General features: G+C 49.1%; 3 protein-coding genes and 1 long non-coding RNA gene across 11 annotated transcripts in view; 2 read left to right on the forward strand and 2 right to left on the reverse strand.

The window, feature by feature from the left end:
• The window catches only part of LOC112678018 (protein canopy homolog 2), a 36,941-nt gene extending 33,139 nt beyond the window's left edge, over positions 1–3,802 (reverse strand). Inside the window, exons 1-6 of one of the 2 annotated variants that reach the window (XM_025476990.3) lie at positions 3,584–3,802; positions 2,954–3,066; positions 2,686–2,801; positions 1,616–1,819; positions 1,368–1,464; positions 838–1,000 (exon numbers count right to left, since the gene is read on the reverse strand). In XM_025476990.3, coding sequence (XP_025332775.1) covers positions 957–1,000; positions 1,368–1,464; positions 1,616–1,819; positions 2,686–2,801; positions 2,954–3,041 — 549 coding nt within the window. In that variant the 5' untranslated portion in view covers positions 3,042–3,066; positions 3,584–3,802 and the 3' untranslated portion in view covers positions 838–956. Of the gene's footprint in view, positions 1–837; positions 1,001–1,367; positions 1,465–1,615; positions 1,820–2,685; positions 2,802–2,953; positions 3,067–3,583 lie in introns of those variants that run through there. The other variant, XM_049115665.1, reaches the window with a different exon arrangement.
• A 692-nt stretch (positions 3,803–4,494) lies between these two features.
• PAN2 (poly(A) specific ribonuclease subunit PAN2) lies at positions 4,495–20,611 on the reverse strand. 7 transcript variants are annotated; one of them, XM_025476975.3, is made up of 26 exons: positions 18,746–18,916; positions 17,714–18,109; positions 14,316–14,485; positions 14,083–14,203; positions 13,843–13,920; positions 13,175–13,442; positions 12,421–12,763; positions 12,124–12,220; positions 10,964–11,083; positions 10,632–10,751; positions 10,223–10,351; positions 9,896–10,095; positions 9,652–9,785; positions 9,409–9,515; positions 9,112–9,210; positions 8,686–8,759; positions 8,433–8,580; positions 7,993–8,136; positions 7,810–7,869; positions 7,495–7,585; positions 6,732–6,889; positions 6,489–6,632; positions 6,166–6,345; positions 5,956–6,049; positions 5,482–5,679; positions 4,495–5,192 (listed from the first exon to the last, which is right to left on the reverse strand). In XM_025476975.3, the coding sequence occupies exons 2-26, from the start codon at positions 17,993–17,995 to the stop codon at positions 5,158–5,160; spliced, it is 3,594 nt and encodes a 1,197-aa protein (XP_025332760.1). In that variant the 5' UTR covers positions 17,996–18,109; positions 18,746–18,916; the 3' UTR covers positions 4,495–5,157. The 7 variants fall into 7 exon arrangements, with proteins under 7 accessions (XP_025332760.1, XP_025332758.1, XP_025332757.1 ...); XM_025476973.3 differs by having other exon boundaries at positions 9,640–9,785; XM_025476972.3 differs by having other exon boundaries at positions 9,640–9,788.
• LOC112678017 (uncharacterized) lies at positions 5,086–11,945 on the forward strand. The gene is made up of 2 exons (XR_003147339.3): positions 5,086–5,226; positions 8,421–11,945. It is a non-coding gene; the product is annotated as an uncharacterized LOC112678017 (long non-coding RNA).
• Positions 20,612–20,878: 267 nt separating the features above from the next.
• On the forward strand, positions 20,879–24,242 carry IL23A (interleukin 23 subunit alpha). Its single transcript, XM_025476989.3, has 4 exons — positions 20,879–22,503; positions 22,718–22,819; positions 23,553–23,699; positions 23,810–24,242. Exons 1-4 carry the CDS (start codon positions 22,333–22,335, stop codon positions 23,969–23,971), a joined length of 582 nt encoding a protein of 193 aa, XP_025332774.2. The 5' UTR covers positions 20,879–22,332; the 3' UTR covers positions 23,972–24,242.
• Positions 24,243–24,881: the final 639 nt, after the last annotated feature.

Raw genomic sequence — 24,881 nt, forward strand, 5'->3', positions numbered from 1 at the left:
TCAAAATGTTTATTCAGGTATTCTCTCCCTGAGGCATTCTGGGATAGAAATGTTCCATTCCAAAAAAAAAAAAAAAAGAAAGAAAGAAAGAAATGTTCCATTCCAAACCCTGAGACAGACACACCTCTCGGGATCAGGGTGTTTAAGAAGCTCCTCAAAGAAGGTATCCTTTAGGTTTTCATCCCTGTGCCCCAGTACAGAATCTCCACACATACAAAGTGGGGACAGACTTACAGTCCAGAGTGATAGATGGAGATGATAAAGATATACTTTAGTGTTGCAGTTGGCATCAAATCTAAAAGCTTAGGCCAGCAAGCAAGGGGCTTCATTAAATAACCCTCATCTCTCCCTATCTGATAAAGCCCTTACTTTTCAGATGAGTTGATCATATCCCCTTTCTGTGTGCTACTGCTGATCCCTCCATCTGGAAGAGCAGGAAGGGAAGAATAATGCATGTCTATTATTTCTTTCAAGATCAAGCTCTGTCTTACTTTATGCTTCATTAGTATAAATACAAGAAATTTCTAGAATCCCGTACTACCATACACTTACCTATGTTCCCTTGCTTATTCACAGAAGTTCCTCTTCTCTCCACAATTATACTCTAAACACATGGTATTGAGTAAGCACTGATAAATGCTTATCTAGTTTGTGAGTCCAGCAAGAATGGAATCTCAGACGGCAAAAGAATGAAAGCCTCATCAGACTCCTCCTACCTTCATGCTACACCACTTCCAAAGCTCTTCCCTCCCTTTCCTTTCCTATCTGGAATCCCCTATCTTCAAAGCCTACTTGTAAGGGTTGATTCTGGGCATGAAAAGACAACACAGTTCATACTTTGGGTTTCACAATTTTTCAGTTCATTTCAGTAAAAACATAATATAAAAGGCATTGCCACCCTCTTCCCCTCCTGGGGGTGATCCATCAAGCCTGCCAGTCTGGGCCGCTCCAGTGGTTCATAGCTCATCATGCGATATGTGCAGGGCATGGTCACATAGATCTGCAAATAGCATATAACAGTTTGAAGGAAAATGCCACTCTCATACCCATATGTGCCACTATCAAGAAAATACCCAACACCAAACAGGCACACACCAACCACCATTTTCCAGAGCAAATCCTTTTAAATGACAAAACATTCCCCCTGTCCTTTCATCTGTATCTCAGATGAGGCAGCCACAAATTCTGAAAGCTGATAAGAGCATGGAGAGGAACAACCCTAGTCCCTAAGTCACAGGTAATGGAAAGGAACTCTTGACCTAATATCAGAGGATGGGAGGTGGGGGTGGGAGGTAGAGGAACATGCTAGAGAATGTGCCAAATTCCAAAGGACTGTGAGGACAGGCAGTAAAGCGGGAGTTGTTTACCTGTTCGCTTACTACAAAGTTTGTCTTTAACATTGTCAGCCTCTCGGGAAAAGAATTCAATGAGTTCGTCCTCATATTCCTCCACAATGCTCTCACACTGTCAACCCAAGGGAGAAATGAGTGAGAGAGGGCAGCAAGAAGCCTTTTGCCTTCACCTCCAGAGAGGAGGAGGATTTTAGCACAACTTGCCATTAGGCTCTCCAATAACTCCCAATCTTCAAACACCAGTACCCACTCCCAAAGCTCACCGCAAACTTGAGAGTGCCACTGATGTCTGAATCAATTCGGATGCCCTGTAGGTCCAGTTCACTGGATTCTCCATTCCGGCCCACTACACGTACGTAGTTCTTGCGGTGCGTGGAGGGGTCAATCTGTTCCCCATACTCCTTCATCCGGTCACATACCTCCTCTAGCAGCTCTGTGAGGTGGGCCTCTGAGCGAGCATAAGGCACCTAGAAATGTCCTCAGCCTTGGGTCACATTCTTCTACGTCTGTACATCAGTAATTTACATCCTTACTTTTCCTTCCAAATCTAGTTCAACCAACCTATTCTAAAAAGCCTTCCCTAATTAAAAACAATAGTTTATTGTATAGTTCCTAAGTACTTTCAAATATATAATCTTATTTTACCTCACTATACAATCCCAAGAAATAAAACAAGTGTCCTCGGCTACAAATTCCAGATAATCCTAGTCACCTATGTGTCCTTTCCCCTTGAATTTCCTTAATTCTTTTGGGTGTAAGCTAATTGAATTTCCTTAATTCTTTTGGGTGTAAGCTTTTCTTTCTTTGTATTAAATAATACTAATATCTGTCCTCAATAGGAGCATTAGTGAGATAGTGTAGGCTTTGAGAATAACAATTATTAAAGCATCTCACAAACATCATAGCCTTAACTTTTCTTTACAGATGCTCACTAGATACAGCTTTGTATATTTGCTATGTTTTCCACTAAAACATAAATTTCCTAAATACAAGGATAAGCCCTCCTTTTTTTTTTTTTTTTTGAATGAATGTTTGTATATATACGAATTGTGCCACAGTAAAAACTGAGTGACATGAATTAAGGATGTGGAGAAGGGGATTGATTAGGGTTTGCTAACTACAGCAGAAATAAAGTATTAAGGTTTGGAGCCAGGAAGCAAGCACATAGAGTATAAGCCTCTAACCTCTTACAAACGAGACAGCCCAATCTTTTAGATACCTCTCTGGGTCAATGTTTTCTTCACTTCTATTAAACCAAGGTCCTTCTAAATTAGTTGACTTCTCATTCAAAGTCAGAGTGAGCTACTTTATTTGGGGGAGCAGTAACAGTTACCTCCACCACTGACTGGCTGCCATCTGGATTGATTCGGAAAGAGCCCATCTGAATGGTCTTCTTGGGATCCACCTGGGCAATTTCCCACTCTAGTTCATCCACCAGAGCCCTGCAAGCTGGTGTGAGGGGAGGGAAAGGAGGAGGGAGGAGGGGAGAAAGGAATCACCCAGGGATTTCCATTCATCCTTCTCCCAGACCCTGGATCTCATGCTCTCCCAAGGCTCTGTCTTCCCACCCTCCTTCTCACTTTTTCTCTTTGTGCCCTTACCTCCACAGTGTAGATCCTGGCTCCTCCGGGCCCAGGCAGTTCCCAGCAGGGCCCCCAGAAGCAGGGCCAGACAACCCCAGCCTTTCATCTTTAGCGTGATGGGGTGGCTCCACCTGGGTTTGGGTTGGAATAAAACATAGGTGTGAGCAGCCGGCTCCATTCCCAGTCCCAGCAATCCCTCATCCCGAGGCCTACAAAGATCGCACTGTGACTCTGGCTCTCTTTTTCAGGAAATGGCCAGGGCACAAAGGGGCTCCTGTGTGCCCAGCGCTAGAGGGCTCGGCCTCCCCCTCCAAACTCGGGGCTCAGCCTCAGACACTGTGGTGACAGGTGAGGCCCCACTTGTCGGTCCTTCAGCTTCGGCCGCGGGGGCTCCCAGGGTGACGGGGCAGCTGCGGAGCGGCGGCGGGCGAGGAGCGGGGCGGCCGACTGCGGCCGGGAAGCGGCGCGGCGGCGGGCGGGAGAAGAGCGCTCGGCGACCGGCCTACGTGCAGCCAGCAGCGTGGATGCCCGCGCCCGCGCCCCCGCCTGCTGCCTACTCCCGCGCGCACCAGCCCCCTTCTCGGGACGCCGCCTCTGCCCTCGCTCCGGGCCACCCCCGACTCTCGGTGCCGCTCGCAGCCGTCCCACCTCTGCTCCCGGGGCCGCCGCCGTGGCCCAGGCGCTCCAAGACGGCCGCACTCGCCCTTCGGCGCCGGACCCAGCACCTGGCGGCTGGGGAGCGGGCTGCCCAGGCTTCCCCGGGGCGCGCCGGCTCTTCCCGGGTACGTCCGCCCCGGCGACTGCCGGCCCCGGCTCCCCGCGCTCTAAGCCGGCGCCCAAGCGGGGTCCGGGGCGCGGCGGCGCGAGCCCCACACCGGGGACCGACCCCACACCCGCCCCTCCAAACTCTCGCGCGAACAGGCAGCTCCGGAGCGCCTTCCCGGCCGCGAGGACCCCGGGGGCTCGCAGAAGGACCCAGACTTGCGTGGCGAGCAGCTCCACGTGACCACCAGGGGTCAGCCGAAGAATAGGAGTGGCCGGAGCACGGCGGGAGCGCGGCGTGGCGTCGGCAGGCGCAGGGCCGCGCGCCGGGCCAGGTGGGCCAGGACCTTCCCCGAGAGGTGCGCGGTCGGCGGGCGACCGCCCTCGTTTCAGGTCAGCAGACTACATCTCCCAGGAAGCACTGCTGCAGCACGGACCCGTAGTACCAGCGGGGCTTAAGATAGCCCGAAACCTGTAGCCCGTCAGCTTCCCCAACTTTCCATCTACGCAATTAACCAGGAAACCAAGCCGCACGTCCTAAAAGAATCCAGCGTTAGGGTCCTCGGCAGCCACAAGGAAGACCTAACATCGTCCAGGAAAGACACACTTCTATTTCTCCAATATCCTCGACCTTGAACTCCAGAGCTTCACCTTCATTTCTATGTGGGAACTTGAAAAGTTTTTGTTTTTGGTTTTTTTCCCAGTTGTTATAGAAAACCAACACAAAGAAAGAAGAGGAGGGCTGAAGTTAGAGCATCCCATACTCGCAGGTCTCTAATGACATAGATGACAGCCAATAATATTTTTGATTTTATTTTATAAAACATGCAGTTTAAAACAAAATTTTAAAAAATAACAAAACTTGGGACAGGAGAGTGGATGGAAGACAGATGCTTCTCAGCTGTCAGCAGGAGTGAAGCCAGCAGCCAAGCTTTGTCTAGGACCCAAAGGGCCTTTTGGCAATGATGGTGTTGGCAACACTGGTTTGCTAGGGCCACCGACGCTCTATGTCCTGGCCCCTCCAGGCATCCCTCAAACAGTCAGAGACGTGAGCTGTCTTAAGTTACTGTTGTAAGCCTGTCACTGTCCAGGACTTCAGTCCTTTCCTTAGCCAACTAGGAACCAAGAGTACTGGTTCTCGGAGTGGGTTGTTTGTTTGCCTGGATATTAATTACCCAGGATATTTATTGAGAATACAAATTACTTTCCATTTGGGTCAATCCTAGACTCTTTTTCTGGCCTGCTATTTTGCAAAGGATGAAAAAGGAATCTGGCTCCTCTTCCCTTTGCAACAACTCTGCTGCATTCCAGTTCTATTAATAGCACCATCTGTAGACCCTGAGCAGGTCCAGTTCTGGAAGCAGATAAGGTAGAGCCAACTTGGGAAGCCATCTCCTGGTTCTGGGGCCACAGAACTTCCACAGAAGGGAGAGGGCGTAGTTTGCTGGGAGAAGGTGAGGTCAAAGCGCCAACACTGAAGAGAAGACAGCTGCATCTGTCAGACAAAACCAAGAGCGTTGACTTTTAAGGTGAGTGGAGAAAAAGCAGAGCAAACCTGTGGCAAACATTTTAGAACTGGGCAAGAGGAGGTTAGGATTAATGGAGAGTTTCAATCAAAAAAATTTATTTTACTGAAGATTAAGTGCTTTGTAAACTTTTGAGTGCTTTACAAATATAAGGTAGGGGTGGTACGGTTGTTGACATCACTATGATTGTTATTATAATCGTGGGCATAATCTTCATATACGCAATCAAAACCCACCCTGTCCCATCCCAGGTCTTACTCTTGGGACTTGTCTGGCCCTCAGGTTCAGGCACTTTCCAGTCCATCTTCCGGCCCTTCTCATAAAGACCCTTGAGCACTTTGTGGAAGGACTCAGGCTCAGTGCCATTTTTGCTTAGCTCCAGATATTTTCGGTAGAGCTGAAGGGCTGTGCGGGCATCCTCAATACTGTCATGGGTTTCCCCTTGAATCTTCAAGTCTACGGGAATTAGAGGTGGAATAGTTTGGGACCTAGCAAAGGAAGATAAGAACATGTCCCCAACTCACATCTCCAGCTCCCAATAAACAATGAAAAACTTGACTACCCCTGCAGGAAAGAGCCAAACACCATCCCTAGTGCAGAGGAATACTGAAGCTACTTAAATCCATTAGTAAGTCTTACTACTCAGGGCCCTCCCTACTCCTTTGACAACTCCCAACATTTTTTCCTGCTCTTAATGAGCACTACAAGGACCTACAAGGTACACCAACTCACCTAAAAAGTACCAAGCAAGGAATCTCAGGGAAATCATTCGTTTTCGGGGCATATGAAAGAGATAGACAGTGTCAAGGACTTGGTCCTTGGGCACCTGGCAGAGATAAAAGAGTGGGAGACTGAAGGCAGGCGATCTGTAATTTCCCATTCTCCAAAAACACAATATATACCCTAAAGGGCCCACATTCACAGTCTTAACCCTGCCCGAACCATGAGGTTGATGACCCGGAAGTCCTTCTGTAGACCGTGACCCACAAACTTGACTCCAATGTCTATAAGAAAACGAAGCTTTAAGTAGGTAGACTTGAGAGTTGTCAGGTGCTTAGAGGAAATCTTGGCATCTAGGTCTCCTGGCTTTATCCCCGAGTACTGAGTCAAGTAATCCACCACCTAGGCATAGAGAAAAGGATAAGTCGCTCAGGAACTGAAGGGCAGAGTCTCTTCCTACGCCTCTTCCCTGGGTTCTAGAGCACTCTACATAAGCACAAGGTCTGTCTCACTTGTGAGACTCTGGTCTGTCCATATCTTAATACCTGTTCCTGGGTAGAAATGTAGTCATCAATGAAGGGGATACCCTCATTGGGTCCTTGGCCTCGAACACAGGTAATCCTCGCTACTGACATCTGGCTTGGTTTGATGGTAGACTTGGTGCCATCACTGCGTAACTCTGCTTCCTCCTATGTGAGAAGAGTTGATAAGGAAATCAGAGAACTGCTTATGACTTCTAGTATCTTCAGAGTTCAGGTCTAACACCACATCCTTTTGGACTTGATTACCTCATTAAGGGTGACAAACTCAGCATCCAGGCCCACCAGGTCCCCAACCTGTGGCATCTCATTCAGCATCAGTGGAATAAAAGTAGTGTGTGTTTTCCGTTGCTTCCGTGCTAGTGAGGCTTCAGCCAGCAGGACACTGGCTTCAATAGGGTTCTTGACTGGAAGGGAAAATCCAGAAAACATAGGGCTGGGGATAGGGAAGTAACCAGGGGAGGGAAACCCACAATGGCTGACCAGAGACTGGGTCTACACTGTGACCCTTCAATAATCAATGAATGTGAGTAAAAAGATCATGTCTGATAAACAGATAGATGGAACACATCAACACTATTAAGAGAGATGCTAAGAAAAAAACAAAAAAGCAGAGAGGAAAGAGTAAGCCGTGGACTTTAGCTTAAAAAATCCAGAAGAATAAAGTTGCAGGGAAACTATGTCTAAAGGCACCAAAAAGGAACTTAGTAAGGAGCTAATCTCCAAAAGAAGGAAGCTTCACTTGGGGAGAAGAATGGTTAGACTCAAAATCAAAACCTTAGCCATTCTGATCAGATTTCCCCCTAGCACCTCTTCACCAATATACCTCAGGATCTCCAGGTTCTAATTTTAAGGCCTGATGAACAGGAATCTCTTTAGTATCCCTGGAAATAGTGAACACTGTTACCTATCCTCACCTTAACAAGCTCTCTTTCTAAAGACCAATTTTTTTTTTTTCCCTAAAGACCAATTTACACTGCCTACACCCTTCAGTCTATTCTGTATCACTTACTGTTCAGGTTGTATTTGGAATTAAGATTCCTTTTGACGTAATAAAGGATAGCAGGCACTTTCCAACTCATGTCAAACTGCACAGCTTCATGCTATAAAAGAAAAAGCACTTAATGGCCTATGTATATGCCCCCTTTTCCTTTTTTCCTAGCCAGACAGAAGACAGAAATCAGATGCTATTTTTAATTCTGCTAATGCTTTTTATTCTTGAGGATCCATCCCTCCCTCCTGAATCTGCCTGGCATTCTCTAGGGCACTGAGGATGAGAATGCTAGGAAAATGGGAGATAGAGAAAATGGAATGTGTTACAACTAACCTTATCAATAGGTTCAATAAGAAAGTCATTGAAGAGATACCACTGCTGGTGGGTAACACCCTGTGGAGAAGATACAGAAAAAAAGACTGATGCCAAAGTGACAGCTGGACCACTCCGGCTCAGACCCGGGACACCACTGTGGCTACCACCAGGAGTGTCCCTGCCTTGTGTAGTCTCACTCACCTCCTTACGCTGGTGGTAGGTCTCTCCAACTTTGATGTGAGCCACCAGGCTGCCCCCTGTGCGTGAGTCCAGGATGTGTACCACAGTAGCCATCAGGTCATACACATAGACACCATGCTCCTCCTCTGCCCTGGCTGGGCCCCACTGTGAGGGGGGTACCCAGGCTGCTAAGCTAAGTTTAAGGATGGGGAAGGAAGGGGAATGGGGATGGAGGGCAGGGAGTTTGGGGAATGATGGGGGACCAGGGTGGGTTATCTCCATCCTAGCCCATCTATGATTCTCAATACTGAACTGAGTCACTCTGGAAAAGCCCACAACTGGTAAATACGTGGCTTTATGCCCTTCCTTTTCCCTATACCAAGTTCCATCTACCCCTTGTCCTGCTTCTGTCCCAACCTTCTCTCCCTTATTCCCCTTTCTCTACCCAGTTGTTCAACAACCTGTATCTCATCGCCATCAGTCCAATTGCAAACATCCAGCCCTTTGTTCTTGGTCATCTTCATGCGAATGGAGAAAGGAAGCCAGACGTTCTTCAATTCCTCAACGGAGGAACACATCAGCATACCCTCTGGACTCCCTAGTTCTTTCCTATCAGGACAAGAGAATTAGAAATTTGTTCTGAAATCTAGCCAGTGACAAGAGGAGCCACAGGGTAGCTCAATCCTTTGACTGCACCCCCAAGTCAGTACCTACCAATCAGCCAAAGTAAACTCTTTGTTTTTGGAGATTTCCCCACCATGCTTCTTTATGGCCATCTTAAAGGCAACCTGAACACAAAAGAAAAACTGATTTCCAGGGTGCGTGGGTGGCTCAGTTGGTTAAACGTCTGACTTTTAAACCTCCGACTCTTGGTTTCAGCTCAACTCATGATCTCAATGTCATGGGATAGAGCCCTGAGTCAGGCTCTGCACATAGCAGAGTGCGTTTGTCCCTTTCCCTCTGCTCCTCCCCTTCCATGCACGCACATGAGCGCTCTCTCTCCCCCTCCATCCCTTAAATGGATACATAAAATCTTTTAAAAAAATCTGATTCCCCAGAACATTCATCATAAATGGAGCACAGAAGGGAGAGAAAATGAAAAAGTACACCTAAAGCTCTGCTTCCAGACCTGGCCCTTACCTCAGCCTGCACTCTCCAGAAATCAGCTTCTTTCAAGCTGTTCACCTCACAGTTGATGACAAGAATATCTGGCAGATGGCGGATGTTGCGGGTCTGAATCTGAGAGAGAGAAAAAAAACAACAACCAAGGAATGGCAGGGAGCCTACGGGACAGAAACCAGGACAGGAAGAGTAAAACCTGGACCTGTGCTTTCAAACTGAGGTCTTCCCACTCCCTAAATCCCTGATGGCAGCGCTGACCCAGCTAGTCCTGGAGGCGACCACAGGCAAGTCAGTCCCCAACATGGGAGGACTCACCGTGGGCTGGTACTTCTCACAGTTGTCACACCAAGCCTGTGTATTCTGCTCCAGGCAGATGCTTCGCTTCAGCACCTGAGCAAAGTCACAACTCTTCCCGGTTTTATCTGAGGAGAAACTGGATGCTTCACTCTACGTTCTTCCTTCGGCCCACTGTTAGCCCCCCAACACCCTTTGCTTGATGTTATGGGACATCTGGGGGAGCCTTCCCACCCCAGCTGCAGGGTATACCGCTGGTGCTACCCTCGGGGTAGGAGAGCGTGAAGAGCAGGGTGGATGAGGCTCGCACGGTCTCACTGCCACAGCGGCAGAGGCTGCAGTTCTCCATCTCACAGCTGAACAGCTGCCCGATGACAGAGTCCCCCGATGAGCAAAAGCTGCTAAGAGTGGGGAAGGCAACGCATGCACATGGACGCAGTTAGGAGACCCTCTAAGTCACAGAGGGGCCTGTCACATGGCTTTCACTGTTCATGGCCTGATTTCATACCTGCCTCCGGCACCTCGATAAGCCTGGGGTACTTCGAGCTCCTGCATATCCTGATGCAGCTGAGTAAGAATGAAGCGATTCCACCTCTGAATAAGCCTGGCCAGACTGCCTTTGCCTGACGCCTCATCTGAGTCAGCCAGGATCAGACCAAGCGCCGATGCCTCAGGGATGGTGCGGAATGCCCGAAGAAAATTACTGCCCTGGAATCCAGGAAGTGTATTGGTAAAATGGGGCAGTTTTCTCTTTTGTGGCCATTTGCACAGCACTGTCCCTGCCTGCTCTCCACCCCCCTTCCCCTTTTATGCTCTCAGGTCTCTAGACACTGACCTGACAAGGGTCACCTCGAGAGAGATCCAACATGTGGAAGAGGAAGCCCAGCTCACATGCCAGGCAGAACTCCTTCTGGCAAAGATGGTTCTGGATTAGACAGCGGACAGGCTCCAGGAAGTAGAGCACCTGGGGGGAGAGCGAAAGAACTTGAGGCAGGAAGCCAGTATAGGGAAGAAGAAAGATAGGAAAGTTAAGCGAGCTGGTGAAGAAAGAACCCAGGGCAGGAGTCCACTGCAGGTTGGAGCGCACAGAGGAGACCTGAAGGCTGCACAGCAAAAAAGAGCAGTAGCAGAGGCCATGATAAAGTGGGCTTGGTTGGAGATGCCTAGAAAGAGAGTGGCTGTGGGACCCCAAAGAAGGACCAAGGCAGTAGGCATGTTCGAGTCACAGGCATACCCACTCTTACCTGGATCATGCAGTTACAGTAGGCATTGGGGATGTGGGGCTCTAATCCAGCAAACAGGGTCTTATTGTAGTGTTTGAAGTCAAAGTCCTCCAGCCCTAGCTTGGAGTATTTGATGGTTACCTGAGGCAGAAACAGTCTGAGCAAAATGAAGATATCCTCAGGGTCCCCTAAATCTTCACAGTAGTCATACCTTCCCCAGAACTTCCCCCCGGAGTCCAGGTGGTAGGTGAAGGCTTCTCAACAGTCCTTCAGTCCTTTCCCTTATGACACCCTTTCCCCAGGGAACCTTTCCCCACATCCCAGAGGGCTCCTTCCTTGGTATCCCCCTGCACCTTGCGGTATTTCTTAGAGATCATGTGGAGATGTGGCTCCTCTTCCCGCCCTATCGGTGACTCAGTGACCTGGCTGAAGCTGTCAAATTCACTGTCTGATTCCTTGAGTCGGTAAGGGATCTAGAATTTTTAAGAAGTAATTTTATTGGATGTCTTAATTATCTTTGGTTTCTCTCTCTCTCTCACACACACACAAACACACACACACACACACCTTTATCCCCACACTGAACCTTCTAATTTCATGGGGTTTTCAGCAGCCACTGCTTCCTTTTTATTCCTGCTGCCACCACCCCACCTCATCTTAGCTGGACAACTAAGATGGCTTCCACACCAGGCTCTGCACATTCACTCTATCGGGTTCCCCCTAACAAACTCTCACACACACACACAAACACTCTCTCACACACACACACACACACACAAACTCTCTCACACACACTGCTTCCTTTTTATTCCTGCTGCCACCACCCCACCTCACCTTAGCTGGACAACTAAGATGGCTTCCACACCAGGCTCTGCACATTCACTCTATCGGGTTCCCCCTAACAAACTCTCCCAAAATTTCAGTGCATCACTTCCCCCACTATACACTGGCATTCAAGGCTTCACAACCGGGCCTTTCCGACCTTAACATCTTGCGATTTCCCCACACTAACCACTGCTCTAGCCAGACAGGTCCAATCACAGTCCCCATCAGACATGCCTTTTGCAGTTATGCTTCTTGAGACCTCTGCCAACACTGATCTCTCATCTTGAACATGCTCCCGTGTTACCTTCTACTTATCCATCTTTCATCTTTCCAGCTCAGTATCTACCTTTCTCAGTACATCTTCCCCGACCACTCTGGCCCAGAGTAACACTTTCCCCAAACAGTCCCGGCACTGAATACTTAAAAACACTCCTTCAGCATTTAGCAAGAGAACTTGTCACAGACAAGTCTTATCTTTGCCAACCAAATACTAAATTTCTTAAAAGCAAAGACTGTCTTCTGTGTCTCTGAATTTCCCCTAATACCCAGCATGGTACCTTCAATTCAGTAGGCCTCAAAAAAACCTTTAATGACTAAAAGGAAAACCTGCTGAGGACCAGTAAGGAAACAAGACAGGAGAAATGCCAGGGGCTGCTGTTGGTGCTGAGCCTCTCTCCCCTGAACGTACCTGATTGCGCAGCCTGGTGCGGGGGTTGGGCGCATAGCCAATGAAGCCCACTTTCTTCATGGTGCGGAGAATCTCTGCATCCACAGGTGGCGCTCGCCTGTAATGCAGTAGAGTTCTAGGGCTTGAAGGTTGTGGTGTCTGGCCATCAAATCCCCAACCCCCAAGGAACCAGAAAAAAAGAAAATACTGAGGGCAGACAAAAATCGGAAAGGAAGACACTACTACAGGGCTTCCTGAGAAATCAGGTATCTCAGCCCTTTCCCCCTCCCTCCTTTTGGCTCAGATGCAAGGTACAACCTGGGGGCTGGCGCTGAGTTGGCGGCAGGCCAATCCGAGAGAAGCGCGTCGGTAGTGAGCGGGACAGGGATGAGGGAAAGAGGCAGCAGGTCCTGACTCCAGTCCAGAGGAGGCAGTGAGTCCACGAGACAGGGTAGAGCAAACTCGGTCTCACGGGAGTAAGGGTTGAAGGAAGGCTCAGGGGAATCAGTCCAGAGGTGCACACAGCCCTCAGAATCCCCAAAGGCTAGGGCCTGCTTGCTGGCCGATACGTCAAATGTCATTAGTAGAGGCCCCACAGGATTCACATGAAAGATGTCTGCTGGGTTGGCCAGGCCTGTGGGCTCACAAAACTGGCACTGCCCTAGAAGAGAAGAGGAAGCCCAGAGAGCCCTGGAAGCTGAAAGGGGGCCATCCTGTTATGCCCCTCCTACCCTCTTGCCCTGGTATCAAAGAAAGATGGGGCCTAAATTCATGCCTAGAGATACAAAGAATACCATCAGATGCCTTCCCATAAACCACAGGCAAGTCTGCTCCTCAGTAAAAGCAGTTCTAAAGCTGTTTTGCCTGCCTCACCTTTATCTTTTTCTGTGTTCTTCACATTCAGGAAGAAATTAAAGCTCTAATCTCTGATCCAACCTAAGTGAGACCCTGCTAGCCTGCTAAAAGGTTCCTAGTTCCTCCAACAAAGAGGTTCCTGGGAGTATAGTCCTTCTGCTGCCTAGTTCTCCTTCATAGATCAGCCCCTCCTACCCCTCCCTACATTCCTTCCTACCTGACTGGGAGATGATAGCAAGTCGGGACGTGTAGGTAGGGATGAAGCGCAAAAAGGCAGGATCCACGTGTACTTGAAGTGGTGTGATGGCACGCATCATACGCAGATCATACACCTTCAGGAAACGGTCACAGGCCAGGCCAGTGAGGCGACTAGAGAAGCCACAGGCGGCCAGCAGGTTGCCATGCACATCAAAATCTGACAGACTCCCTGAGAAAGCGTCGAACTCATGCTCCACCTTAAAAGTGCGAAGGTCTCGCAGGGAAACCTGAAGAAGAGATGCCTCAGTTATCTTCCAACACTGTCATCAAGAAAAGTACCTGCCACCTACCTAACCCTGTGAGGCCCCTGCCCAAAGAACTAAGGCTCTAGGATACAGGCAATGAAAACACAGAAAAAGCGTTAAAAAGAAAAAAAAAGAAAGAAAAGACAAGAGCTGGAAGGGACCCCAAAGAGAATTCTTGTTTATTCTTTTGCCTCCAAGGTACAATCTCATTACCATAGAAAACATGAGGCTAAAAGATAATCTAGAAGAACATGGCTGAGGAGGAACTTGGTTGATTCCTCCCGTCCCTCCCACTACCCAGAATGCGAGGGAAAGGAGGAGCCCAAGCACATGTGTAATGAAACAGGGCCTTGTGGTAAAAAGAATTATAGAACCAAGCCACCTTGCCAGATGTGTGGCCACAGAAGAAGAAGCGATTTGTCTGTCTCATAATGGTGACTCCGGGCGTCTCGACTGCGTACTGTGGAGGAAAGCAGGAAATACCTGTGAGAATAATTCTTCCCACAGACCAAAGGAATAGAAAGGTCGCACACATACTTAGGCATGTTCACAGCCCAGCTATATCCCCGGCCCCCAGAACGTCTCAGACCTGGCCTGGGTCTTTCCTGCCCCAGGCCTGTACCTTCTGAGTCTCCTGGACAGTGTTAAGGTCAATCTCCAGTATGTGGTTCTGCAGCCCGCCAACAAGCAGAGTGCTGCTATCCGTCAGCAGGACACTGTGCATATCCTCACTCTCATCTAGCCTGTGGGGGGAGGAAAGGCTAAGGGACCTGGTTCTCAAAAGCTTCCAATTCTTTAGCCTTCCCATTCTAGGAGGGACCCTCTTTCCCAGGCCAGAGCTGAGAAGCCACTTACAGGTAATCAAATATAATGAGGCCCCCACGGGCCATATACTTGAGGTTGTTCTTGGTGAGAAAAAGGATACCATTTTCCAGGCTCTGGATCTGTCGAATGTCATCACTGCCATTGACCTGAAAGGATGAGTAACGCTCCAAGGCTGGGCCAAAAAATGAAGTGGCATGGCCCTGTGGGGGACAGAAAGATGAGACACACCCTGAACGGAAGGGCAGCGCCATCCCAGATACAGGTCAGGGAATGGATGGATGTTGCTCAGCTTTCCTCCACTCTTGCTTGGCCTTTCTGGTTAGCAGCACCTGAGGTGTAAGGCCAGGATCCAATCTAAGTGATAAAGACACTGAGAATACTATCTGTTTAATGCTTTACAAAGTACTTTGTAAACTCTACCTCATTTTATCCTCACAGTGACCCTGCTGAATAGGTAATGGCTCAGCTGGTTAGAACAATTTCAGGTCAGGGATGTGGGTCCAATCCTCCACTGGCTTACTGGCTTGCTTGCTTTTTTTTTTTTTTTTTTTTTTAAAGATTTTACTTATTTATTCATGAGAGAGAGAGAGAGAGAGAGAGGCAGAGACACAGGCAGAGGGAGAAGCAGGCTCCACGCAGGGAGCCCGACGTGGGACTCGATCCCAGGTCTCCAGGATCACGCCCTGGGCTGAAGGCAGGCTCTAAACTGCTGAGCCACCCAGGGATCCCCTCCATTGGCTTTCTTATGTTCCAGTCAAGTCTTAACGTCTACCAGCCACGTGGGAAATATGTACTGTGGGTCACAGGCTGGAATAGAGAGAATGTGAAACTCATTCCACCCTTGGCTCCTATGACATCATTCATCATCATCGCTCTTGACTCTTAGCTCACATCTTCTTATGTGCTTCCGTTCAGACCACTCTTAAAAAATAGCTATCCCCAGTTCACCACTTGCTCACTTGAGTCTTCCTAGGTAATCTCATCCACTCTCAAGGTTTTAACCACCCCTGGTCTTAGACTGACGGATTCTAACTCCCTTCCCTAGCCCAAACCACTGCCTCAAGCTTCAGACTTATATATCCTAATACCTACCAAACATCGCTCTTTAAATATTCTGTGAGAACCCCAAACTCATTACATTCCAAACTAAATTAGTCAATTTTACATCTCAATTCTTCTTAACTGTATTCCCTATGGTAGCACGATCAATGTAATAGACTAAGTCACTGGTCTTCAACTTAAATCTTACTTACTTCCAAAATATTTCCCAAATCTGTTCTCACGTATAAATCTCTACAGTGCTTCATTCAGGCCTTCATGTTGTATATGAACTGCTACAATAACCTACAAACTGATCTCACGGAGTATCCCCCTTAAACTCTAAATACTGCTACCACAGTACTCATATTTGATACAAACCTAACCTTATCATTTTATTATTATTCATGACAGACAGAAAGAGAGAGAGAGGCAGAGACACAGGCAGAGGGAGAAGCAGACTCCATGCAGGGAGCCCAACGTGGGACTCGATCCCAGGTCTCCAGGATCACACCCTGGGCCGAAGGAGGCACTAAACTGCTGGGCCACCAGAGCTGCCCTAACCTTATCATTCTGGATAAAAATCTTCAATAGTGTGAAAGCTCAACTTCAAGCTCTTATAACCCTGCATGTGGTTTTTCTAGAATGTTCTCCCCCCAGATATCTCTATGGCTTCCTCTCTGCATTCTAGAGAACTTAGAATGAACATCCTGGCCTCCAGGTCTCTACTCAAATGTGCCTTTATGAGAAAGACCTTTCCCTGACCAAATAATCTAAACAGTAACACCTCCCACCCTTCATTACCTCAACCACCTTAGTCCACTTTATTTTCCTTAAAGATGCTAAACGATACCTAATATATTATAAATATATTTTGGTTGGGGACGCCTGGGTGGCTCAGCAGTTGAGCATCTGCCTTTGGCTCAGGGCGTGATCCCAGGGTCCGAGATCAAGTCCCACATCAGACTCCTTGTGGGGAGGGAGCCTGCTTCTCCCTCTTCCTGTATCTCCGCTTCTCTCTATATATCTCTCATGAATAAATAAAATCTTTAAAAACATATGTATATGTATATATATTTTGTTGTTGTTGTCTTTTTTTTTTTTTTTTTTTTTTTTTTTTTTTTTTTTAATTTTTATTTACTTATGATAGTCACAGAGAGAGAGGGAGAGGCAGAGACACAGGCAGAGGGAGAAGCAGGCTCCATGCACCAGGAGCCCGACGTGGGATTCGATCCCGGGTCTCCAGGATCGCACCCTGCGCCAAAGGCAGGCACCAAACCGCTGCGCCACCCAGGGATCCCCTGTTGTTGTCTTTTTAAACCTTTTTCTAAACCTAGACCACAGAGCAAGGTCTGGCACCTAGTAGGTGCTCAAAAAACACTAGTTGAATGGAATAATGTCTAACTCTTCACCTTTATCTTCCAGTACAGTAAATCTTAATTGCTTATAGTTCCTGCACTCTGAAGTCAGTGTATATCGTCCTGGGAATGTTATATTCTATTGCTTTTGCCAAGATAGCATTTCCCCCTCTTTTCACCTGACTCCCACTCACCTCTCAGAAAAGGACTTCGGTGTCACTTCCTTCTGGAGGCCCTCTGACCCTTCTCCACCCAGTACATATTTTTATACTGGCACTTAGTCTATATCTTACCTTTATAATTAATAAGTGAAACAATTTAGTTTCTTCTAAAATATCACAAAGTTATCTGTTTATGTATCATTTCTTCCTCATTATTCTATAAATTCCTCAGGGCAAGGATTATGTTTTATTCTGCTTTATTCCCTACACCTAGCATAACATAAACACTGCCTACTGAAATGAATGTATTAACAAAAAAGGTCATTCTTTCTGATTTAAAAAAAAGCACAAATCATGCTCTATGGAAGGTAAATTAGTAAGCCAACGATAACATGTTATTTCTTACAGAATCTTGGGCTTTCTAGCATATTGCAATATAGATGCACATTTAAAAAAAATTAACATTTATAACTGCTCTTAAGAGAGATTAAAATCAGCCAGAGAAGACAAAATGACTCCATATAAGGTATTCAGAAACAGCTTGTTACATTCTATAAGTATAAAAATGGAAAACAAAGGAACAGCATTAGAGATTGGATTTGGACACCACAGACTTAACTGATGAGTACACTTATCAAGATTAATCAAAGCTTGGAATGGGCAAATAGTGGTAGAAAAATAATGCCTCTGAATCTTCTCCCTAGATCCTATGGCTCCATCCACTCCCCTCCTCCTGACTTGACTTAGAGACCCAACTCTCATCACCTCAACTCAGTTCTGCCTCCCAGTAAAGCAGCTGCCCTTGGGCTAAAGCCAGATAAAAGACCTCCAACATCTCTTTTCATCCCTTACAAAGGGGTACAGTTCTTACCCCGTGGCTTCCCACCCACAGCATCTCCTCGTGCAAGTCAAAGTGGGAGACGGAGACAGGCACACCCACTTCGGCCACCACACTGTGCAATTCAGAGTAGACACCTTCCATTATGTGTACTGACTCCGGGACAGGAAGAGCCTCCAAGGCCACCCCGTCCGGATCCAGCTCCACATTCTGTAGCAGACTTGAATTCAGGTGGGCATCCAGGACAGGGTCCAGGGCAGAATGCATGGCGGGGGCATACTCCGCCAGTCCAGGGTCCAGGCCCTCGAAGTTCATGATGACGACGGCAGATTAGACCCGTGGCACACCCTCCCTTGCAACAGGCCCTTAAGGGGCCTGACCCAACCTTCAGCAGAACAGCACCAGTGGGCCTAGAATGGACATCCTGGCCTGCAAAGGGAAAGAGGTAGCTGAGTCAGTGGCAGGCCCAGGTACTTGTATTCAGTGTGTTCCCGATTATCTGGGCAGGAGGGAGATGAGGCAGGCAGATGTGAGAATGCTAGGTAGGGGAAGAAGCAGGCAGGAAGGACATGGGCAGGGCCGGTAGGGGTGGAAGTCCCTCTTCTCCCCCAGGCCCTCTGTACTCCCCACCACCCTACTATCTAACGTAAGACTTGGCTTCCTTTCCATCTCCCTTCAGGCCTGCTCACTTGCCTGGTTCACCCCAGAACCATCAGTGGAAGGGGCAGCAACTGCGAGACAGGAGTTAGGCAGTGGGGCTAGGGTGCTTGTTTCCCAAAATTAGGGATGAGAGGTGGGGGGTTGGGAGGTGAGACCAAGAGGAGTCAGTTTCCCAGAATTCTCTGCAGTGTTACCCAGGATTCTCCAGGGATAAATAAGAACGTCCAGTTACCCACAATTGGGGCGGGGGTGGGGGGGCATGATGAAAGTGGCTAGTTACCCACAATTCTCTAGGGGACCCAGAGAAATCAATTACCCAGAATTCTTCCCCGGCAGCGGGGAGGGGAGGGATTAGGGCAGGGGTCAGATGTGTTCTTGGGATGCTTACGGGGATTGGGTCATTACCAAGATTTCTCCATGGCGGATATTTTGGAGCGCGTGGAATTAAAACGAGTAGGGGGAAAGCTAGCGCCGTCAGCTCCGCGGGAAATTCCAGTTTCCCCAATTCTCCCCCGCGCCTGATGCTCAACCAAACCCTACGGCGGGAAGGACGGCGCGTTCCCAGTCGGAGCGTCCAATCAGGAAGGGCGCGGGGCTGCCCTCGGCCAATCAGGAGCAGCCAGGTGCCGCCGGCGCCGCGGCAGACGCGTGACGCATGCGCTGGGGCCGCGGGCTACGGGCCGCCGGCGGGGACACAAGGCGCCCACCCCGCTGTGCTGCGCGTCGGCGGCGCGGCCCGTGCTCTTTCAGGCTTCCTTAGAACCGAGCTGGAGAACTGGCTGGGAAGCCGAGCTTCCGGCTCGCCGCGACTCGCGCCTCTGGAAGCGGGGCGCCTGGGGTGGAGCCCGGGGAGCGCTGGGTATTCCCGGCAGGGCCGGCGCGCGCCCTCCTCCCGCGGGGCTCGTGGCAGCCGCGCCGCCACCTCTCCCCGCTGCCCCCGAAACTCGCCGAAATTCGCCGGCATTTCCTATCATTTCCAGGCATGGGGGAGAAAACAGGAAGCGGGAGCCTGGCCCTTGGCCGGCCGGCCGCGCCCTCCGCGGCCCCGCTCGCATCCGTCTGAAACTCCCCGTCAGTGAGGCGCCGCCGCACACGCCCCGTCGTCCCGGGCAGCGAGACCCTCGCCGTGCGGTTCCCCGGCCCCGGAGCCGGCCGTTGTGCCTCGGGGATGAGCACGGCCCGCCGGGACGTCCGCCCGCCCCCACGCTCACGCACTGAGCATCGGCGGTGGTCAGGGATTCGGAGCTTGAGCTGCTGCGGGATGGGAGTTCGGGAGCGGCCTCCAGCCCGTCAGCTCAGCTTCCAAAGGACGCGTAGGGGTCCGCCCCGAGGGAAGGCTCTCACGGGGGCAGAGTTCGCGCATTCTCTCCCAATACGTGCTGCCAGATACGCTGCAAGGAAAGAACTCCAGGATTTAGACTTCTGGAACTCAGGGATCCTAGAGTCCGTTGGAAAAGTCAAAGACGGAGACAAAGACACGTTAATTCAGAGGGTCTCTCAAACTGATCTGATTTCACAGGTCCCTAGATTTAAAATCTCGGAAAAAGGGATTCCTGCGTGGCTCAGCGGGTGAGCGTCTGCCTGCGGCCCAGGGCCTGACCCCAGGGTTCCTGCACGGAGGCTGCTTCTCCCTCTGCCTGTGTCTCTGCCTCTCTCTCTGTGTGTCTCTCCTGAATAAATACATAAAATCTCTAAAAAAAAAAAAAAAATCTTGGAAAAAGATGGGTGCTGAGAGATCGGACAGTTTGCACATCGTACACTTGGAGAAATTTCCATGTTGAGGTCTCAGATTGAGAAAGGCTTCGCAGACCTATGAGAATTACATGGCGGAAGACCCATGGCAGAGACAGACACCTGGGCTAGATGAGCTGCTTTATAAAGCTGCTTCGTGTCTCCTCGCGGTGTCTAGTGTAATAGAATGATGGAGAATGCAGGATCTGAAGCCACATTGTCTGCCCCGGAATTCTGGCACTCAGATCCGTGATCTTGGATAAATTACTCATTTCTTTCTTCATCTGTAATATAGGGATGATAATAGTACCTACCTCACTGGGCTGTTGTGAGAATTAAATGGGTTAATACATGAAAAGGCCTTGCACCAAGTACTTGGCATAAAGTGAGAGTTGCGTGTATATTAGCCCCAGTATTAATTACCTAGGGGAACTTCAGCTGGATTTGGAGTTTGGGCATCCAACTGGAAAGGCTGCTTAGGAGTGTCTTGTGAATGTGATTTGCATAACGGTTGTGGCCCTGCTGACGTCAAGGGGTCACGGCAGCTCCAGGTCAGATCAGTCCTGGAAGTAGTTCCTGCCACAGAACAGTCCCACAATCACCCCACCAACCTTGCTTCCTACCCAAATCTCTGAAGCACCAGGAAGTGAAACAAAACAGCAGAGCCCCGTGCCTACAACTCACCCTTGTCTCTGTCATCCCATCCCCCAGGAGTCTACTTCCTCCTCCTCCTTTTACCTTTCATCTCCTGTCCCTTGGGCCTCCCAGAATGGGGCCACAGGAGATACTAAACACAGTAAGGTGAGCTCCTCTCCTCCCCCTACAATCCCCGTTTCCTTATTCCATTTTTGTCTACATAGGTAGACAGAGGCAAACCATTTCCCACTCACACTGAGATTCTCTCTCCTGATGCTGGAAATGTTTTATCCAAAGGAAAGTTACCACAGAGTCATAATATTTGAATCAAAGGTTTCATTGGGCAGTTTTGAATAGTTCTAAGGGAAGGGAGACCTCTATCAAGGGTAAGTTACTCAGAGAAGGGTCAACCTCTAGGGGAGGCCTTAAGGACCATCTGTGTGGTCAGCCATGTCCTCATTCTGACGTCCAAGTTGTTCTGGGACCCTCCACCGGGGTTGGGGCAGTCCCAGATTTGGACCACCCCCCACTCCCACGCCCAACTTCACATTCTCAGCTGTTTCACTGGATGTTGCATCAGGGAGGGTGATGAAATCAGTGTCAGCGGATTTTACCCATGGATGCAACAGCCTGAAGGACTGGCCAGGGTCACTGACATAGCGCATCTCAACTCCTTAGACCTCCTGGACTTCCTAGCTATGGGACAGGGGTTAGGTGTTAGAATATCTAGCCCTTGCTTACCCTGGCATCCCAAAAGAACTACTGCCTGAACCCCACAGATCCTATGAAACATTGGGCCACTAAGGCTGAGGAGTCAGAAGGTTCTCAGCAACAATTCTCTCCCTCCAAGAGCCCCCAAGCCCTCCTAGTCTCCACAATGAGGCCTGAAGTGGGGGCAGAATATGTTTTATGGCATTATATGGCTTCCCAGTTCACAAAGTACCATCGAGTCCATTCTCTTCCAGGGAAAATAATTGTTCTCAAGGGAGAAAAAGAAGCCCCCTGGTTCTTAGAGGGCACCAGGTGGAAACCAAACTTCATTCCAAACAGCTCGCTATCCTATTGGGAAATAAATGAATGCTTCTGTTTTTGATTTTTCTCAGGCAGGAGGTAAGGAAATTAGGTGCTAGGGGGAAGTATATAGCTTTGAGAGGCAAAAAGATGAGGGAAAAGTTAAACAGGAAGGAACTTGAGACTAGATTCATTTAAATATTCGTTCCTCCTACCCCCACCCCCTCTACAGCCACTTCGATTCATGGAGAGCATTACACATATGCCCCATCCCAGGCCTCCAGCCACAGCAACCACACGTCTCATTTCCCTTGGAACTAAGGCTGCATACCTGGGCTCCCCACGGAGGGGGATGATGCAGGGAGGGGAATCCCACCTGCTGTGAGTCACCTGCTAGTATAAAGGGCGGGTCTTACAATGCAGGGACCTTAAAAAGAGACTCAGAGACAAGGGGAGAAAAACAGCAGGAAGCAGTTCAGAAACAGAACAGAAGGAACCAAACCAGAGACTCACAGAACGGACAGCATCAGGCTCAGCACAGGGAAGTGGGCAGAGATTCCACAAGGACCAGTGCAAGGCCCAGAGCCAGCCAGATTTGAGAAGCAGGCAGCGAGATGCTGGGAAGCAGGGCTGTGATGCTGCTGCTGCTGCTGCTGCTGCTGCCCTGGACTGCTGAGCCCCGGGCTGTGCCTGAGGGCAGTAGCCCTGCCTGGATTCAGGGCCAGCAGCTCTCACAGAAGCTCTGCACGCTGGTGTGGAGTGCACATCCTCCCATGGGACATGTGGTAAGTGGCAGGCTCAGGCACCAAACAGGAGCCTATCCAAGCTCTTCAAGGATGCAGTGGGAGACTCTAGCTTTGGAGGAAGCTAGAGGGTTGGAGGTCATCAGAGAGTAAGAGAGGACAGGGGAGTGAGGTTCTGGGGAGAGTCATGGGCCTAGTGGAGTTTGAAAACATTTCTCTTATCTCTTTAATCTTCCCATTCCCTCCTGCATTCCAGGACCTACCAAGAGAAGAGGGAGATGGTGAGACTACAAGTGATGTCCCCCGCATCCAGTGCGGGGATGGCTGTGATCCCCAAGGACTCAAAGACAACAGTCAGGTAGTAAGATGAGGGTAGACCACAAGGACGAGGGGACTGGTACATCATTGGGTATTGTGGTGAATTAGTAAAAGTTCGATCTGTCCTTGTCCGTTCAGCCTACTGTAACCAATATCACAGACTGGGTGGCTTATAAACATCCAAAATTTAGTTCTCACTGTTCTGGGGGCTGGAAGTCGGAGATCAGGGTGCTAGCATGGTCAGGTAAGGGCCTTCAAGACTGCAGGCTTCTGGGATCTGTTTGTTTCTTTTTTTTTTTTTTTTTTTTTTAAGATTTTATTTATTTATTTATGACAGACACAGAGAGAGAAAGAGGCAGAGACACAGGCAGAGGGAGAAGCAGGCTCCATGCAGGGAGCCCAACATGGGACTCAATCCCTGGTCTCCAAGATCACACCCTGGGCTGAAGGCGACACTAAACCACTGGGCCACCGGGGCTGCCCAGACTTCTGGGATCTTCATACAGCAGAGGGCCTTGGGAGTTCCATGGGTCTCTTTTAGAAGAGTACTCATTGAGTTCAAGAGGCCTCCACCCTCATGACATCATCACTTTGTGAAGGCCTTTCCTCCTAATACCATTATGCTAGGGGATTAGAATTCAACATCTGAATTTTGTGGACACACAAACATCCAGACCATAGTGGTGTCTAAGAACAAAGCACTGGGTGGGTCTTTGGTGAATGGAGTAGGAAGAAGGGATGTTTTCTTTCACTGCTTTCTTTCCTCCCACCAGTTCTGCTTACAAAGGATCCACCAGGGCCTGGTTTTTTATGAGAAACTGCTGGGCTCAGACATTTTCACAGGGGAGCCTTCTCTACTCCCTGATGGCCCTGTGGGCCAGCTTCACGCCAACCTCCTGGGCCTTAGGCAACTCTTGCAGGTATGAACTAGGGGCCTGGAGAATGGGGGCTTGCAGGTATCAGACATGACTGGACGAGGGACTGGACGGTGAAGGATCTAGAGTTCTGATTGTGTACTGTATCCTTTCAGCCAGAGGGTCACCACTGGGAGACTGAGCAAACTCCAAGCCCCAGTCCCAGCCAGCCATGGCAGCGCCTCCTCCTCCGCCTCAAGATCCTTCGCAGCCTCCAGGCCTTTGTGGCTGTAGCTGCCCGGGTCTTTGCCCACGGAGCAGCAACCCTGAGCCCGTAAAGCCAATGGCTTAAGGATGGTACCCAGATCTCCATGGCTTAGCAGTGCTAATGAATCAGCCCGGGCACCTGTAAGCCAATAAGTTATCAGTCCATTAATTCTAATGAGACTTGCATATGTTGCATACTGACCTAGGACAAAGTTGAATATTTATTCAATAGGAAGGGAAAACTTAAGATTATTTATCCTCATGGCAGCAGCTTGGGGAGGATTATTTATTATATTTATATTGAATTATGTACTTTTTTCAATAAAGACATATTTATGTGGATATCTGAGTCTGATTTCTAGGCTTGGTTGGGAAAAGGAAAAAGAGGGCCAAAGGACTACTGTATGCATCCTTCTACTCTGCAGGGCTCCAGTGGACAGGGATATATTTTCCTGACCTACTGGTATATACATAGAGTATCAAGGATCTTTTAGGTCTAGATCCTGGCATAGCTAAGCAAGCTGAATCGGATTACAAAGGGTTAAGAACATGAGGAAGCTGGGCCCCTAAATGTGACTCCTTTTGCCACCTGACCCTGTGCCTCCTTACTTTCTTGGCCAAGAGTGTATTTGGCCAAAGACAGGAGTCCCGATAACTGCAGGATCAAAAGTCAGAGCTGTTTTGAGCAGAAAGGGTATTCTAGGAAGATGGTGGTAAATCCCCCAAATTAATGGGATTCTCCCTTAAGGACATCTGTGAGCCCCATCGGAGGGCCTGACTACCCAAGGGGAGGTAAACTATCTTTGAAGCAAAGAGAATGGGGAGGCTACTGTGATCATTTCCCTTCCTTTTCTCCATAGTCACAACATTAAAAAAGCACAGGCTTTGAAGTCAAACAGAACCAGGCTTGTATCTTGGCTTTGTCACTAAACGGCCAAGTGACAATGGGCTAGTTCAAAACTGCCAATTCTAGAACCGTAC

Source organism: Canis lupus, chromosome 10 (genome assembly GCF_003254725.2).
Source record: "Canis lupus dingo isolate Sandy chromosome 10, ASM325472v2, whole genome shotgun sequence".
NCBI lineage: Eukaryota > Metazoa > Chordata > Mammalia > Carnivora > Canidae > Canis > Canis lupus.